The sequence below is a fragment of the Myxocyprinus asiaticus genome, chromosome 26 (genome assembly GCF_019703515.2).
Source record: "Myxocyprinus asiaticus isolate MX2 ecotype Aquarium Trade chromosome 26, UBuf_Myxa_2, whole genome shotgun sequence".
Classification (NCBI taxonomy): domain Eukaryota; kingdom Metazoa; phylum Chordata; class Actinopteri; order Cypriniformes; family Catostomidae; genus Myxocyprinus; species Myxocyprinus asiaticus.
The window spans coordinates 42,477,262-42,493,199 of record NC_059369.1 but is presented as its reverse complement, the minus strand read 5'-3'; the positions used below and the strand labels follow the sequence as shown (position 1 = coordinate 42,493,199).

At 38.0% G+C, this 15,938-nt stretch overlaps 1 protein-coding gene across 1 annotated transcript in view; it reads right to left on the bottom strand.

The window, feature by feature from the left end:
• The window catches only part of LOC127417121 (phosphatidylinositol phosphatase PTPRQ-like), a 76,828-nt gene that overhangs the window by 51,513 nt on the left and 9,377 nt on the right, over positions 1-15,938 (bottom strand). Inside the window, exons 8-15 of the mRNA XM_051656827.1 lie at positions 12,769-12,922; positions 12,579-12,685; positions 11,346-11,443; positions 10,300-10,459; positions 9,709-9,969; positions 8,292-8,452; positions 5,229-5,343; positions 2,217-2,443 (exon numbers count right to left, since the gene is read on the bottom strand). Of these exons, the coding sequence (XP_051512787.1) occupies positions 2,217-2,443; positions 5,229-5,343; positions 8,292-8,452; positions 9,709-9,969; positions 10,300-10,459; positions 11,346-11,443; positions 12,579-12,685; positions 12,769-12,922 (1,283 nt within the window). The remainder of the gene's footprint in view (positions 1-2,216; positions 2,444-5,228; positions 5,344-8,291; positions 8,453-9,708; positions 9,970-10,299; positions 10,460-11,345; positions 11,444-12,578; positions 12,686-12,768; positions 12,923-15,938) is intronic.

The window sequence follows — 15,938 nt, the reverse complement described above, 5'->3', positions numbered from 1 at the left end:
ATCTACACCATACATCAAATACTAACACTCAAACAAACATCCCCTCAGAAAAGCCAGGACAGTCCATGCCAGCCAATGAATTCATGAGACTAATGAGGGAAAATGGAGATCCATCTTGGATGCAGAGTTCTCTGAGGGGGATGAATAATTCACAGCTGATAAATTATTGAATGAGATCAATGGAATGGAGGCCACTGGCAACTTTCCCATGGACAGTTAATCTCACAGTGTCTGCACAATGCTGGACCGTCCCTAGAGAGTTTTATAAAAAGGCACTTTCAAACTTTTTTTCCACAATACCTAGAAGTTTCACATTTTCTTAATGGTTGTGGTTTCAGATTTATGACAAAGCAATATACCGTATATGCACCTATACGCACCTACCAACTATTTTTCAGGTGTGCGAGGTTATTTGGTTATTGTTTGTAAAATAACATTCCAAAAAGACATGTAAGTTAAATGGTTCTAATTTCAGAAATAAAAAAAGGTCTAATATCTCAGATCCATAAATATCCAGGACTTAAAGGGATAACTCACCCAAAAATTTTAATTATGTCATTATTTACTCACCTTTATTTCATTCCGAACCCGTATGACTTTCTTTTTTTTTTTTTTGTGCAACACACAAAGGGATGTTATCCAGAATGTTAGTCTCAGTCACCATTCACTTTTATTTTATGGAAAAACAGATGCAATGAAAGTGAATGGTGACTGAGACTAACATTCCACCTAACATCTCCTTTTATGTTCAACGGTTGGACCATTCTTCAGTTATATACAGTTGAAGACAGAAGTTTACATTCACCTTAGCCAAATACATTTAAACTCAATTTTTCACAATTCCTGACATTTAATCGTAGAAAACTTTCCCAATCATCCATGTGATTATCTAATCAGCCTATCGTGTGGCAGCAGTGCAGTACATAAAATCATGCAGATACGGGTCAGGAGCTTCAGTTAATGTTCATATCAGCCATCAGAATGGAGAGAAAATGTGATCTCAGTTATTTGGAGCGTGATATGATTGTTGGTGCCAGATGGGCAGGTCTGAGTATTTCTGTAACTGCTGATCTCCTGGGATTTTCACACACAACAGTCTCTAGAATTTACTCCGAATGGTGCCAAAAACAAAAAACATCCAGTGAGCGGCAGTTCTGTCGACAGAAATGTCTTGTTGATGAGAGAGGTCAACAGAGAATGGCCAGAATGGTTCGAACTGACAAAGTCTACGGTAACTCAGATAACCACTCTGTACAATTGTCAGAATGCTGTTCTGAGATGCGGGTTGGCGCTGTTTTGGCACCACGAGGGGGACCTACACAATATTAGGCAGGTGGTTTAATGTTGTGGCTGATCGGTGCGTATATACAGTATATACATATATATTTATATGTGTGTGTGTGTGTGTGTGTGTGTGTGTGTGTGTGTGTGTGTGTACATTTTATAATACATAAACAATTTGTGTATTGTGTGTAGAATAAAGACTCTATTTTTATAATTTTGGGAAAAATTCTCCTTGACACTTTGGAAGCACTTTATAAACCAAACCAATAATATTGGATATTTTGTGCTTTGAAATTCACATTTGATAGTAAGCATTGATTTTGAATCTGGGATGCATATGTAAAGGATGATATTATTAGTTAATATCGGTCAGCGAGATGTTCTGTTCACCTGCCATCCCACGTTCTGAAATTATCTCATGGGCCACATGAAATGAGATGGCTGGCCGGATTTGGCCCGCGGGCCTTGAGTTTGACACCTGTGTAGTAAATAATTTCTTTGTTAACTACTGTATGAATTCATGCCCTCTTAATGTTCTAATAAAACAATTTTTACCACTGGTTTGCATCTGCTGGAATACATTAGTTAAGTGTGGTATAAGCTGTTTACTAAGTATGAAAAAACATTATCATACTGCTTATATATGAAGTTATTAAACAATAATAAATAATTAGCTAAAGTGAATATGAACGAATATGATACTATTTCTGTATAGCCTATTAATGTATTACCAGTGTTGGAACAATCATTTATAAATGATCAGTTAACTTTAAACTAATGCTATACAAATACTTTAAACCATGCAGTTATTATAAAGTGTGACTTTATAAATGAAAACTGGAATATGTGAAACATTCTTTACTATACTTCATACCTGTTTTGCTTTGGTCTTATTTTGTGGTGTCAACTGAAGAATTTGAATGTGTTTGTACCTTAATGTTGTATGTAGCTCCAGGGGTAAGTGTGTTCAGCAGGGTTTCTGGGATGTCCAGGCTCTTAGTAATCTCAGTGAAGGTAGGGTCAGGGTATGGACACACCTCCTTGTATCTAATGATGAATGAGTGAATGCTAGGGTCAAGGGGCACGGGCATCCGCCAAGATAACAGGATTCCAGTGGAGCCCACTCTCTCACCATCAGGTTTAGAGGGAGCTGCAGGTACTGCAGATACAGAGATAGAAAAATTAAATAATGTAAAGAGTTGATCTTTGAGCTTTTTGTGACATATGCAATTTAGGATCCTGTATTATTACACAGCTCAATGGAAAACGTAATGAAAACTTGGGTTGGATGCGCGTGTGTTCTTTTCTAGCACATTTCGTTAGGGTTAGGGTTAGGGTTAGCGCACACCTGAACCGTCCTTTCTCACTCGTATGTAGTGGTGAAAAATACAGTAATTTAAGTGAATCGGTTCTTCTGGAAAGTACAGTTAAATAACAGGTTACAGTAAATGATTCACTTTATTTAGTGTTGGGAACGCCAGTTCATTTTAGTGAGTTGGTTCGTTCGGATGGTTCATGCAATTGAGTAGTTCACATAAATGATTCGCTGATTCACTTGAGCCCCTCACTCTGCCTTAAAGCCCAGGTATACTTTGTTTTTGTACGTTCCGGATCGGATTGCGCCCGGTCAACCGCGTTGCCTTTCAAAGTATACTCTTGTGATCGTGAGCGAATATGTACGTGCTCGACGCATGTGCACTGCGACAAATGCTTGCCCCAGCAATGCGCACAGACGAGGACTGTCCACTTGTTGAGAAAATCTGAGCCGTGTGCGGACAGTCCGCGAGGACACATATTGTGCATGGAGCGATCAGCAATGCCGACAACCGAAGTACACTTTGGCCTTTACAGGGACTTTGCACAAAAATGTGTTAATTGCAGCTGTTTATCACTATATATTAGGGTGTTTTCAAGTTTTATGAGATTATATTTAGTATACATTTGAAAGATCAATTTAATATTGCCACCCTAATTGTTTAATGTCACCCTAATTAAATATATAACTTCTGATTGCAGAATTAAATATTATCTGGTTGTTATATATTTTAAAACAATTACTTCAAATAATTAGCTGTTTGTTAGTAGCTTGTAGTGTAGCTAGATACTTTTATTTTTTAAAGTAGCTTGACTGAAGTTTAACTACTTTAAGTTATGAGTGGCTTGTAGCTGGGCTATTTGTAAATAGATTTTACCCCCAATTAATACTTAATTGATTGTAACTTTTTGAATATGTATTGCTATTATATCCACTTCTGAAATGAAGCAGGATGGATAATGTTGCTCTGACCTACATTTAGCACTGTCCTGGTCATTATCATGGTCAGGTTCATATTCAGAGCTCATTCAGAACAAGTTTGGCTTGCTAACAGCTGTCTGTTGTTGTGAAGGTGTCAGCCATTTAGTAGAATGACAATATAAAGCCATGAGAAAGCGTGACCAGTCCATGCCATTCTCAGAGGGATAATCAGCCAGCACCCAGGGAATCTGATACCAACCTATCAAAGCCTGCCAACTGGAATTAGCATCAATTATGCAAACATAAAATAAATACTTATCTCAAATGGCAAAAAAACACATATGGATTCATGCACAGTAGTCTATAAACTTTCGTCAGTGGTTCCAGCTTTACAAAAAAGTGTTGTAGCAGTACTTTGATGCAGGGGTATCAAATAGTAATATGGTGGTACATTGACATATACCATGATACTGAATAATCACCATATAATTGTGACGAGGAGGAGGGTGTGGCCGGGCAGTGAGGCTGCACGGCCGGTGCTGAATCAGATGATCAGCGGGAGAGTGAGAGAAGGGGGAGCCATAGACGCCAGTTCGAGAGAGAGAGACACACACGGCCGCGCAGCATGTGTGTGTGTGTTTGTATAGGTTTGTTTTATGTTGAGTTTTACATTAAAAGTTACGCTGACTGTTCAGACGGTTTCCGCCTCCTCCTTGCCCGTCCTTATACTGTTACAGTGGTGTCGAAACCTGGGAGGGAGGAGGGATGCGCATTCGCAGAGTTCTTGATCCTGCCGGCCGCCGAGAGCCGGAGGAACCACTGCCGTCCGCCGAGAAGGAGAGGAGCGGTTCCATCCGCCAGGGGTCGGAGAGCTCGCTGCCATCCGCCGGGTGAGGAGTGAGCTGTTGTCCGCCAGAGGGGCTGAGGAGCAGTTGAGTACCGGATGACAGCGTGTCCAGGGACTGGCGAGTAAGTCAGTCCGGTGGCACCCCAGCCTGAATCGGGCGGGGGAGGAGTGTGACGAGAAGGAGGGCGTGGCCAGGCCATGAGGGTGCATGGCCAGCGCTGAATCAGATGATCAGCAGGAGAGCGAGATAAGGGGGGGCCAGAGACGCCAGTTCGAGAGATCGAGAGAGAGATAGAGATGAACGTGGCCGCGCTGCATGTGTGTGTGTGTTCGTCTTATGGTTTATGTTTGTTTTATGTTGTTTGATATTAAACTTTATGTTGACTGTACAGATGGTTCCCGCCTCCACCTTGCCCATCCTTTACCTGTTACAATAATATATATACTACACAATATTATTTGTATTATTATTTTCATTCATTATTCATTTACTGTATTATTTTATATATTATTTATTTTTATAAATATATACAGTATATACACTTTTTGGTACATCAAGCAATGCAGAAATCCCTATTTTATATAATTGCCAAAAGATAGACTTCTCCACACCCATGTGCATCACCTAAAGGGATAGTTCATGAAAAAATTTAAATTCTGTCATCATTTACTCACCCTCACATTTTTCCCAAACCCATATGCATCGTGCATTGTTATTGTTGGGTGAACTATCACTTTAGCAAGTGAAAACAGATGCAATTCTCAAAAGGAGCATTGGAATATGCAAATAAATCTTCATATGAAAAGGTACATTTTAATTTAAATAGGATAGTGGTTTACAAATGGAACGTACACACTTACAAGATTCAGTAGTGGTGATGAGTATTCTGCTGACGGGTGAACTGAACCCTGAAGAGGCGACCGCATTTACCGTGATGGTGTATGACGTACCGGGGGTTACACTGGACACTTGAGCCTATAATATACAACAACAATCAGGAATGATGGGGACTTTACATCTAGAATGAACATATATGGCTTGAAGTGTTACTGTATATTGGTATTGTTATAATGGTAACATTTTTTCATAAGGTATGTGAGTTTTGTGACGTGTGGCTTTGCAACTGAGGTTCATAGTCTTTTGTACTATTGAATGGAACAGTATATAATTTGTCTAATATAATTGTTGGCAATGGCTGTTTTTTCAGTGCATTTCTGAGTAGCAATAACTTACAATCCATGTCATGACTCATCTAAATGCAAACTTAACATTCAACATATCTAAAAAGAACAAAATAAACTGTTAATAATAAGTCACAATGTTTATTGATCATAATAATAAATCCTGCATGAAGACCATGACTCAATATTGCCCCAAAATACAATAATGTATCAAAAAGTAACTTTATACTTTTGTACAACTTTGTATCATCAATAATACATGCACCTTATCAGACACCCCCAAACACACAATTTTTATGTGTAAAAATGTTTTGGGAAGAAAGGACAGAATTACATATTCAACACCAAAACAGTGACAGTAAAATTTAATTTAAATCTACCAGAGAGTTTGTGCAATTTAAGTGATGTGTGTAGAAACTGTTGTGCATCAAGTCATTGAAGAGTTTTCACATTTCAATCAACAATTTTACCAAAATTACCAAAGTTCATAGACTTCAAATCAAAGAGCCACTGAAACGTACTGTTATATCAATCTTTCTATTTTTCACATGTTCACAAACACAATGATTGCTGAATAATGTTACAGCGGCAAGCTAAATTATCCAGGGAGATGTCACACCATTTGTTCCAGAAAGAGAACGGTGTTATCAGATCTGGGGATAAAACCAGCAAAACAAGATAACATGGCAAAATTGAATCCATGCAGACAAATATTTCAGAATCACTCATCTGGTGAAAACATAACTATTATAAATTATTAGATAGAAATGGGGGATTAAAATCAAAATTGAGCTTATTTTATTACAAATCTATACATGGGAAAATCATTTATCTGATATCATAATTTCTGGATCATATTTCACCCCAAAATCAAAAGAAAAAAATATATAGATTTTATAGTTTGCATAGGAAAAAGAAAAAAGAAAAAGAAAACGCTAACTCAAAGTATTGTTTTCGCATTGACATTTTTATGACAAATAACCACATCAAAATCTTAATTTTATTACAGTAATACAGTATAATAGTATTAATAAATAATGAGTATAGCATACAGTATATACATATATACTGTATACATATCTATATCTATATATATACAGTACATAAGATGTTTCACAAAAGCATTTGTCTTAAGATGGTTATTTATATCTTCAGCTTTAGTGTGTCAATAGGAAATATAAATGTTAGACTTCCAAACATTACTTTTGCAAATAGAAAAGATTAGAATAGAAGAACAGGGAGCCTTGCAACAGATGTCATGGCCCCCACAGAATCCCCCACTGAACATCGAGTCAGTCTGGGATTACATAAAGAGACAGAAGCAATTGAGACAGCTGAAATAGACAGAAGAACTGTGGCGAATTCTCCAAGAAGCTTGAAACATCCTATCTGCCAACAACCAAGAAAAACTGTGTCCAGGTGTAACTAGGAGAATTGGTGCTGTTTTAAAGGCAAAGGTGGTCACAGCAAATATTGATTTTAGCTTTTTTATGTTTACTGGACTTTGTATGACATTAAGTGATAAATGAAAACTACTTATGTCATTATTTTTGAAGAAATTCTCACTATGCAACATTTTTCCCAAGTGCCTAAAACTTTTGCACAGTACTGTATATATATATTGTATAAATTAAATAACAAGTATAGCCTATATTTACATTTAAAAAACTAGGCAATAACACTTTTTTTCCACAATACTGTAGTCTACTATATAATATATTATATTAGACAAATATATTATATCATAAATTACAATAAAAAGTACATATTTATTTTTCTTTTGATTTGGGGGTAAAATGTGTTTATGGGAGATTCAACAATAATATGGAAGATGAATTTCATAAAATTCAGAGAAATATTCTTCCACATTCAAAAGCCTTTTGGTGGACATGAACAACAAAAAAACTTCTTTTGTCATTAATCTAGGATAATAGATTCAATAACAAGGAACATTTTCTACAGCATGTAACATTGACAAATAATGTATGAAATAATGCTAAATTATGTTTAATAATAGATGCTGTAAAAATGTCTCTAAAATGACAATCCTTAAAACAAACAAACGAGAAGAGTCGATACACAGAATGATATTTGTCACACACACATCTCTTTGTTTAGGAGCCTGTTTTGTCCTACTTCTTCATTCTAAGTAATGCAAGCCAGTTACAGAATTCCTCTGAGGTCGTGTGGCATCTCACCAGCAGAACAGTTGTGTGTGTGTGTCTGTGTGTGTGTGTGTGTGTGTGTGTGTGTGTGTGTGTGTGTGTGTGTGTGTGTGTGTGTGTGTGTGTGTGTGTGTGAGAAAAGTCAGCAAAAGTTTATGTGAAGAAATCTTGAGTATTTAATTCAGCATATATTGCAAGCTTGTTTAATGCATGTAATGTAACACAAAACTCATGCAATAAAAATGTACAGCGATGCCTACCTGAACGTTACCGAGGCCCGCACACAAGAAAACCAGCAGGGGCAGACAGGATGGCATGATGCCCCTCACTGAGAGAGAGCTGCTGAATGGATAACCAGGTTACTAACGCGTAGTTTGTGAGTGATCAGCAACGAACTAGTCCCTCTACTGCAGTTAAAGGTATTATTAATGGCCTTCTCTCTCTCTCTTTCATTCTCTCCCCTGCTCTCTTACCCTCCTCTCTCACTCCGCCCAGCTGACACAGATACTCCTCCACCTGACACCTGGCATACGACTGCAGGTGAGTGACTCAGAGTGTGTGCGGGGGGAGTTTGTACCTGGATGTAGTTGTCCGGTGTGGTAGTGATGCTGATATTGCCCTGGTCAGGGAACAGTTGCAGCAGGTAGTTGGTGTCACATCCAGGTGAAGTCAACCAGCATAGTGTAAAAGCACGAGGTGACACGCTTATAACACGCAGGCCCTCTGGACTGGCAGGGACTGCAACACAACAAAATATGCATGTGCATGCACAAATACAAAGGTAACAATTCAGTTTGGTTTGGTTCAGTTCATTTGGTTCTATTTAACTCGGTTTATTTCAATTTGATTCAGTCTGATAGTTTGGTAGGTTTAGTTTGGTTCCATTTAGATTGACTCAATTCAATTCCACTTAATTTGATTTGGTTCAGTTGGATTCAATTCAATGCAATTCAGTTCAGTTTGGCACACCTCAATTTGGTACAATTCAGTTCAGTTTGGCACACCTCAGTTTGGTACAATTCAGTTCAGTTTGATTAGGTTCAGTCTGGAACAATTCAATTCAATTACATACAAATTATTTTGGCTGAGTTTGTTTGGTTCAATTCAATGCAATTCAGTTCAATTTGGCACAATTTGGTTTTATTTGGTTCAGTTTGTTACAGTTCAATTCAATTCGGTTCTGTCATTTTGGTTTAAGTCGATGCAATTAAATTCAGTGTGGTTCAGCTCAATTTGGGACAATTTAATTCAGTTCGATTTGGTTCAGTTTGGTACAATTCCATGAAATTACATTTAATTCAGTTTGGTTCAGTTTGGAGCTAGTTTGGCTCAATTCATTTCTGTTGTAGGTACAATTCAATTCAATTACATTTAATTCATTTCGGTTCAGTCTGGAGTTAGTTTGGTTCAATTAAATACAATTTAATTCATTTTGGTTCTAGTCAATTTGGTGCATTTCAATTCAGTTCGATTTGGTTCAGTTTAGTACACTTGAATTTCATCATTTCAGAGTTAGTTTGGTTCAATTCAGAGCAACTGAATTCAATTATTAGTGCAATTCAGTTACATTCAATTCATTTCAGTTGAGGTTTGTTGTTTACTTCAATGCATTTCAGTTCAGTTTGGTCCAACTCAGTTTGTTACAATTCAGTTCCGTTTGATTTGGTTCAGTGTGGTACAATCCAATTTTAATTACATTCAATTTTAGTTAGTTTAGTTTTATTCAATGCAATTCTATTCAGTTCAATTAACTTGGTTCAATTAGGTGTGGTTCTAATCGATAATTCAGTTTAGTTTGATACAATTTGATATAATTTAATAAAATGTAACTCAGTTAAATTAAACTGAATTAAATTCAGTGTGGTTTGTTTAAGTTAAATTCCATTAGACTCGGTTTAGTTTAAATGAAGCTTGACTTGACAGATTGTTCTGAAGAAGCTTTACAGCGATGTTGCCTTTAATTGTTCAAAGTGCATTATGGGTAACAGTCTAACCTGTATGTATGGTGACTGTGGCGGCTGTGCCACTGAGTGTGTTTCTATAGCGTTGTACAGTGGTGTTGTAGGAGCAGCCGCCCTGCAGACCGCTAAGAGTGACTTCTTGCAGGAGCGGACTCACGTCTAACGTCCAACTCTGAGAACTATTTCTGACGGTCACTCTGTAGAAGTCAAAATGACCAACGGCTGCACCCCAGGCCACTGTAGCGGATGTGACATTGGCATCAGACAGAGAGAGAGAGCATACAGCTGCTGGCCCTGGAAAACATCAGTTCCGACAAACATTAACAATGATCTTCCTAGTTTATATCTGTTCAATGTAACTGTAACTTGTATGTCACTGAAATTGAATGCCTTGTTACAACATTGTGGCACCACTCTATCTTCCTTACAAAAAGACCTGTGGCAGTACCAAGGTATCGTTTTGGTGTGGGATTGTATAACCACTGTACTTTAATACATAGTATACTGTACCATAGTACTGAATGATTACCATATTCATGTATCATGGTAAATATACAATATTCTGAATGAATTCAGAAACTACTTTCAATTCAGAAGATTGCTGTAAACTTTTCAGATTCTTACGAGTAGAGATGTTTTTGGATGTGGTCTGGCTGAAATCTGACCCCAGGAAGGACTGGATCTCAAAGCTGTAATCACTTCCTGGGGTCAGGTCATGAATCCTGACACTGTTGCTATGGAGATCAACCTGGTGTAGGAGTTTACCTGCAAGGCCATATCGAATCTACAGGGTGACAGATAACAATAAAAAAGGAATTCAAAGATTAAAAGTATATGATAAATAAAGATATAGAAAGAAGGGGTGACTGGAACTTCATATCTTGACAAAAACATACAGTACAAATGCATCAATAACAGGGTGCTTGGTCACCCACTGAATAATATGCTGAAAATAGGGGCTGGTACCAATTTGCATGGGATAATAAGCATCCTCTTAAAGGGATAGCTCACCCAAAAAGTGTCATTGTTTACTCTCTCTCATACCGCTATGACTTCCTTTCTTCTGTGGAATGCAAATGTTGGGCCAAATGTTCAGACTCAAGTCAATATCTGCTTTCATTGCATCTTTTTTCCACACAATAAAAGTGAATGTTGACTGAGGCCAGTATTCTGCCTAACATCTCCTTCTGTTTTTCACAGAAGAAGAAAAAAAAAAGCCAGAATGGTTTGGAACAACATGAAGGTGAGTAAATGATGAAAGAATATTCATTTTTGACAAATGTTATTTATATCATACACTAATATGTTCTCTCGCTCTCTCTCTCTCTCTCTCTCTCTCTCTCTCTCTCTCTCTCTCTCTGTGAAGTATAATGACGAATTTGCGCTCATGCAATATGAGAGAGGCAGACACCCGAGCATTCGAGGCTACAGGGTGTTGCTAGGTTACATTTCAACGGAGACGGTTAGTATGAAAGTTTTAACAGGTGTACCAGGGGTCCAACATCAGTCTACTCATCCATTACAAACAAAAAACATACGCTTACACAAACTGATTATTACTTATACATGACTGTGTCAAAGGTGATTGTTAAAAAACATGGAAAGGAAATCTAATTTCAAAATACAATGTCATATTCTCGATACTGATTGGATGATCAGTGTCACTCTACCCTGTAGCCATCCACTCCGCCTGGTGGGTGTGTCCAAATGACATACATACTGTTCACTTCCTGTTCAATAAAAGTGATGTCGTCAGGGGCTTCTGGAACTGGGGTATAAACAAAGACATGGATGAAAATGTCATTTTTAAATTTTCTGACAAAAAATGGAGTTTGACACCATGCTAGGGTGTTGTGGGTGGTTGCATGGGTGTTACTATGTGGTTGCTAAGGTTTTTCTGAGTGGTTGCTATGCAGTTGCAACAGAACGGTTTTCTGGGCAGTTCCTAGGGTGTTCTGAGTGGTTGCTAGGTGGTTGCTAGGGAGTTATGAGTGTTGCTAGGGAGTTCTTTGTGGTTGCTAGGGTGTTCTGGGTGGTTGCTAGGTGGTTGTAGGGTGTTCTGTGTGGCTGCTAGGGTGTTCTGAGTGGTTGCTAGGTTGTTTCTAGGGTGTTCTTTGTGGTTGCTAGGGTGGCCTGTGTAGTTGCTAGGGTGTTACTATGTGGTTGCAAAGGTTTTTCTGAGTGGTTGCTAAGCAGTTGCTACAGTGGGTTTTCTGGGTGATAGCTAGGGTGTTCTGGGTGGTTGCAAGGTGGTTGCTAATGTGTTCTGTATGATTCCTAGGGTGAGCTGGGTGGTTGCTAGGTGGTTGTTAGGATGTTCTGTGTGATTGCTAGGGTGGTTGCTAGGGTGTTTTTCGTAGTTGATAGGGTGTTCAGGGTGTTTGCTAAGTGGTTGTAGGGTGTTTTGTGTGGTTGCTAGGGTGTTCTGGTTGGTTGCTAGATGGTTGTTAGGGTTTTCAGTGTGTTTACTAGGGTGTTCTGTGTGGTTGCTAGGGTGTTCTGGTTGGTTGCTAGATGGTTGTTAGGGTTTTCAGTGTGTTTACTAGGGTGTTCTGTGTGGTTACTAGGGTGTTCTGTGTGGTTGCTAGGGTGTTCTGTGTGGTTGCTAGGTGGTTGCTAGGGTGTTTCGGGTGGTTGCTTACTGGCCCACATAAAAAGTATCCAACAGTCATTATTTTAACAATTCGCTGATGGCCCTAGTGGCACAGGAATGACACAATTCACCTTTAAAGGTGATATGCGTGTGAGAGTGGACAATGCACCTAAGTGTTGTCCAGTAGAGGTAAGCATTGCAGAATTCTCTCTTTTGCGCTTAGTAGCTTTGCTTTGGACCGACTTATGTAGCTTTGTGAGAATGTTTTAATTCATGTCTGTATGTACAGTATAAGTATGGTCACACTCACGTGTGTTTAAAGTTAGAGTGGCAGGTAAACTCCTCTTCTCTTTGCTTACACTCCTCACTTCAACCATATACACGCTTCCAGGCGACAGGTTTCCAAAGCGATGCATTCTAAAACGAGAGAAAGCTGCAGTCCAAACCTCTCTCGCATAAAGAGCAAACATTCATGGCAGATAACTGATGTAAATCCTCACCTGTCATCAGACTCACTCAGATTGGTGTGCAGGATAAAGGTTGAGTTTCTGATAGACAGAATGAATGAGTCACAGACCCCACTGCCAGCCCTCCAGCGCACGGTCAGAGATGATGAAGTCCTCTGGAGTGGCAACAAGGTGACCGAACTGGGAGCTACAAACAGACACATAGCCATTAAAAGAGGTCATACCATGATATTGCTCTTTTGAGATAAAAAGAGTTCAGTACTGTGAAAATAAACTAACTTTCAGAACTCAAAACTTCCAAGTCAACATGAACATGATATTGATAAAATGAGAACATGGCAAAAATATACAATATATGCAATTACTAGAAAATTATACACTCTCCATGTCTTCATACCACATATGGCATTTAAAATTTAAGTTTAAAACACATAGATGTTTGCCTTCGGACATAAGACTTCATTGCAACTGTTGTAAAAATAAGTGAGTTTTAATGCCAAGTGTATGGCAAATAATGACACTATAGAACTGTAACTGTACATAAATATTTCAAGATGTAAAGACTCACAAATCAAATTTTCAAAGTGTTGTATTTTAGACATTTTTATTAATAAAGCAACAGATCCAGTGTAAATTTGTGCAGCAATAAAATGCTCAAGAAACTTACTGAAGGCTGAATGACTGTCTTTACATTTTTACATCCCATTAAAAAAAAAAAAGAAAAAAAAAAAATCCAACAATAAGAGTGAAAGAAGACTAAAAATCACACATCTGTACTTTTCTTTTACTTGGAATGTAAATGATATTGACACCATCAACATGGTTACTGTCTCTTTAAGAAGAGCCCTCACAAAAAATCTAAAGTAGCAACACACTTGCCACAAATTTGCCGCTCTTTATTTTCACATGCAAATGAGCTTTCGATTCACCGCAAATGTTTGCCAGAAGTTTGCTGCTCTTCGCCTGAAGTGGTGAACCTCTGGCAAACCTTTGGCAACAACTGAAAATTTGCCGCAACTTTTCCGCAAAGCTCATTTGCATGTGAAAATTATCAGAGGCGAATTTGCGGCAAGTTTGTGGCAAATGTGATGGGTTTTGTGACAAAAGATTTGAGATGATCTGCAACCTGAAGCACGATTATTCATTCAGCTAATAGTATCTGTTCTCACAGGGTCTTCCATGATTCTTCCCCACCGCTGTCAAGTGAAGCTTCCTTGTGATGGCACAAGAGCCAATGTTCTGTCTCTCACAGCTCATTTTCTCATTTGTTATACGAAAACTCAATTATGATCCCTTAAATACCTGATGATACGGACGGTTGGCGACACACATGACTGAAAGTTTTATTAATCAACATGTGGATCTGTCGACCCAATTTTTGAGCGGCCCATTGGGAATTCTCACGGTCCTCCAGATTAGCCACTCCGGCTCTGCTTCTGTGACACTTTCGTCTCACGTGTCAGCTCAGGGCTTTCAGGACTTGTACCCCAGCCCTTTGCATCGCAAGTGCAATGTGCTATCAGTTGAGCTATCATGCAATTTGTATCACACAGAAACAATATTTTAAATGTAGTTGGTTATGTAATGCAAATGTTCAAATGAATGGCTTTACAAGTCATGCGCAAGGAAAAGTATTTAGACATCATAAGATAGCATTGTGTAAGAAACAGGGCGAAAAGTATGTGTTTATGCACTGATAATCTGCTGTTTTACTCGTGATTTGTGTGAAAGTGAATAAAAGTCGTGCCTCGTTTAACCAGGAAAATTCTGCGATATGTACAAGCCATATAAATATATAATAATTTTGCAAACATGTAGGTAAATTAATGTGATTCTAGATCACCAGACTGATGAATTTCCATGCTGGTTAGTGCTGGTTTGATGCTGGTTTAGAAGGTGAACGATCTTAGCCATGAGTTTCACCATCTGAACTAAAGGTCAGAGAGAAAGAAAAAAAAAAAAAAAAAAAACTAAAATATTTTTTACTAACATTACAGTGGACCTTAGGGAAAAATAAATAACAAAAAATGTACAGTATGATATGGCCACTTTAAACTAAGACATGGTTTAATATTATAACAGTGATACAATGGTTATTCACAACTTGGAAATGTCATATTTATTTTAAAACTATGATTTCCTCACCTGTACAATATTTCATCAGTTTGAAATTGCTCAATCCTCATCCAGTAATAACAAACAATTGGAAAAGCCATGGAAATTCATTGGTCAAAAGGTGTTTTAACCCAGTTGGATCTACAGCAGGGCTACTCAACTTTGGAAAGTTCAGGGGCCGCAAAACCAGATCCCTGTACCCTCAAGGGCCGTACTCTTAATTTTATGATTATATATATATATATATATATATATTTATAAAATTATAAATTTACATTTTTATATTAAGTATGTTGGAATGTTAGTTAATGCGATAGTTCACCTAAAAAGTAAAATTCTCTCATCATTTACTCACCTTCATGCCATCCCAGATGTGTATAACTTTCTTATAATAATTTTCTTTATTTATCACACATTATACATTTGCACATATACAGTGAAAATTCTTCTTTTTCACATATCCCAGCTAGGCTGGGGTCAGAGTGCAGGGTCAGCCATGATATGGCGCCCCTGGAGCAGATAGGGTCAAGGGCCTTGCTCAAGGGCCCAACAGTGGCATCTTGGTGGTGCTGGGGCTTGAACCCCCGGCCTTCTGATCAGTAACCCAGAGCCTTAACCGCCGAGCTACCACTGCCCCTAGTGGTAACATATATACACATATATATATAGTTATACACATATAACACAAAGTTATATGTGTATAACTTTTCAGATGTGAAAGTGAAACTAAACAGGCACCACATGTGACTTACAAATGTGAAAGTGGAGATTTATAGTAAAAAGGACTTAAATATTGTTTTGTTCTAACACAAACCTATCATATAACTTCTGAAGACATGGATTTAACCACTAGAGTCTTATAGATTACTTCTATGCTGCCTTTATGTGCTTTTTCGGAGCTTCAAAGTTCTGTCCACCATTCACTTGCATTGTGATGGACCTACAGAGCTGAGATATTCTTCTAAAAATCTTCATTTGTGTTCTGGATAGGAAAGAAAGTCATACACATCTGGGATGGCATGAGGGTGAGTCAATGATGACAGAATTTTCATTTTTGGGTGAACATCCCTTTTAGTAATTATTTTAAA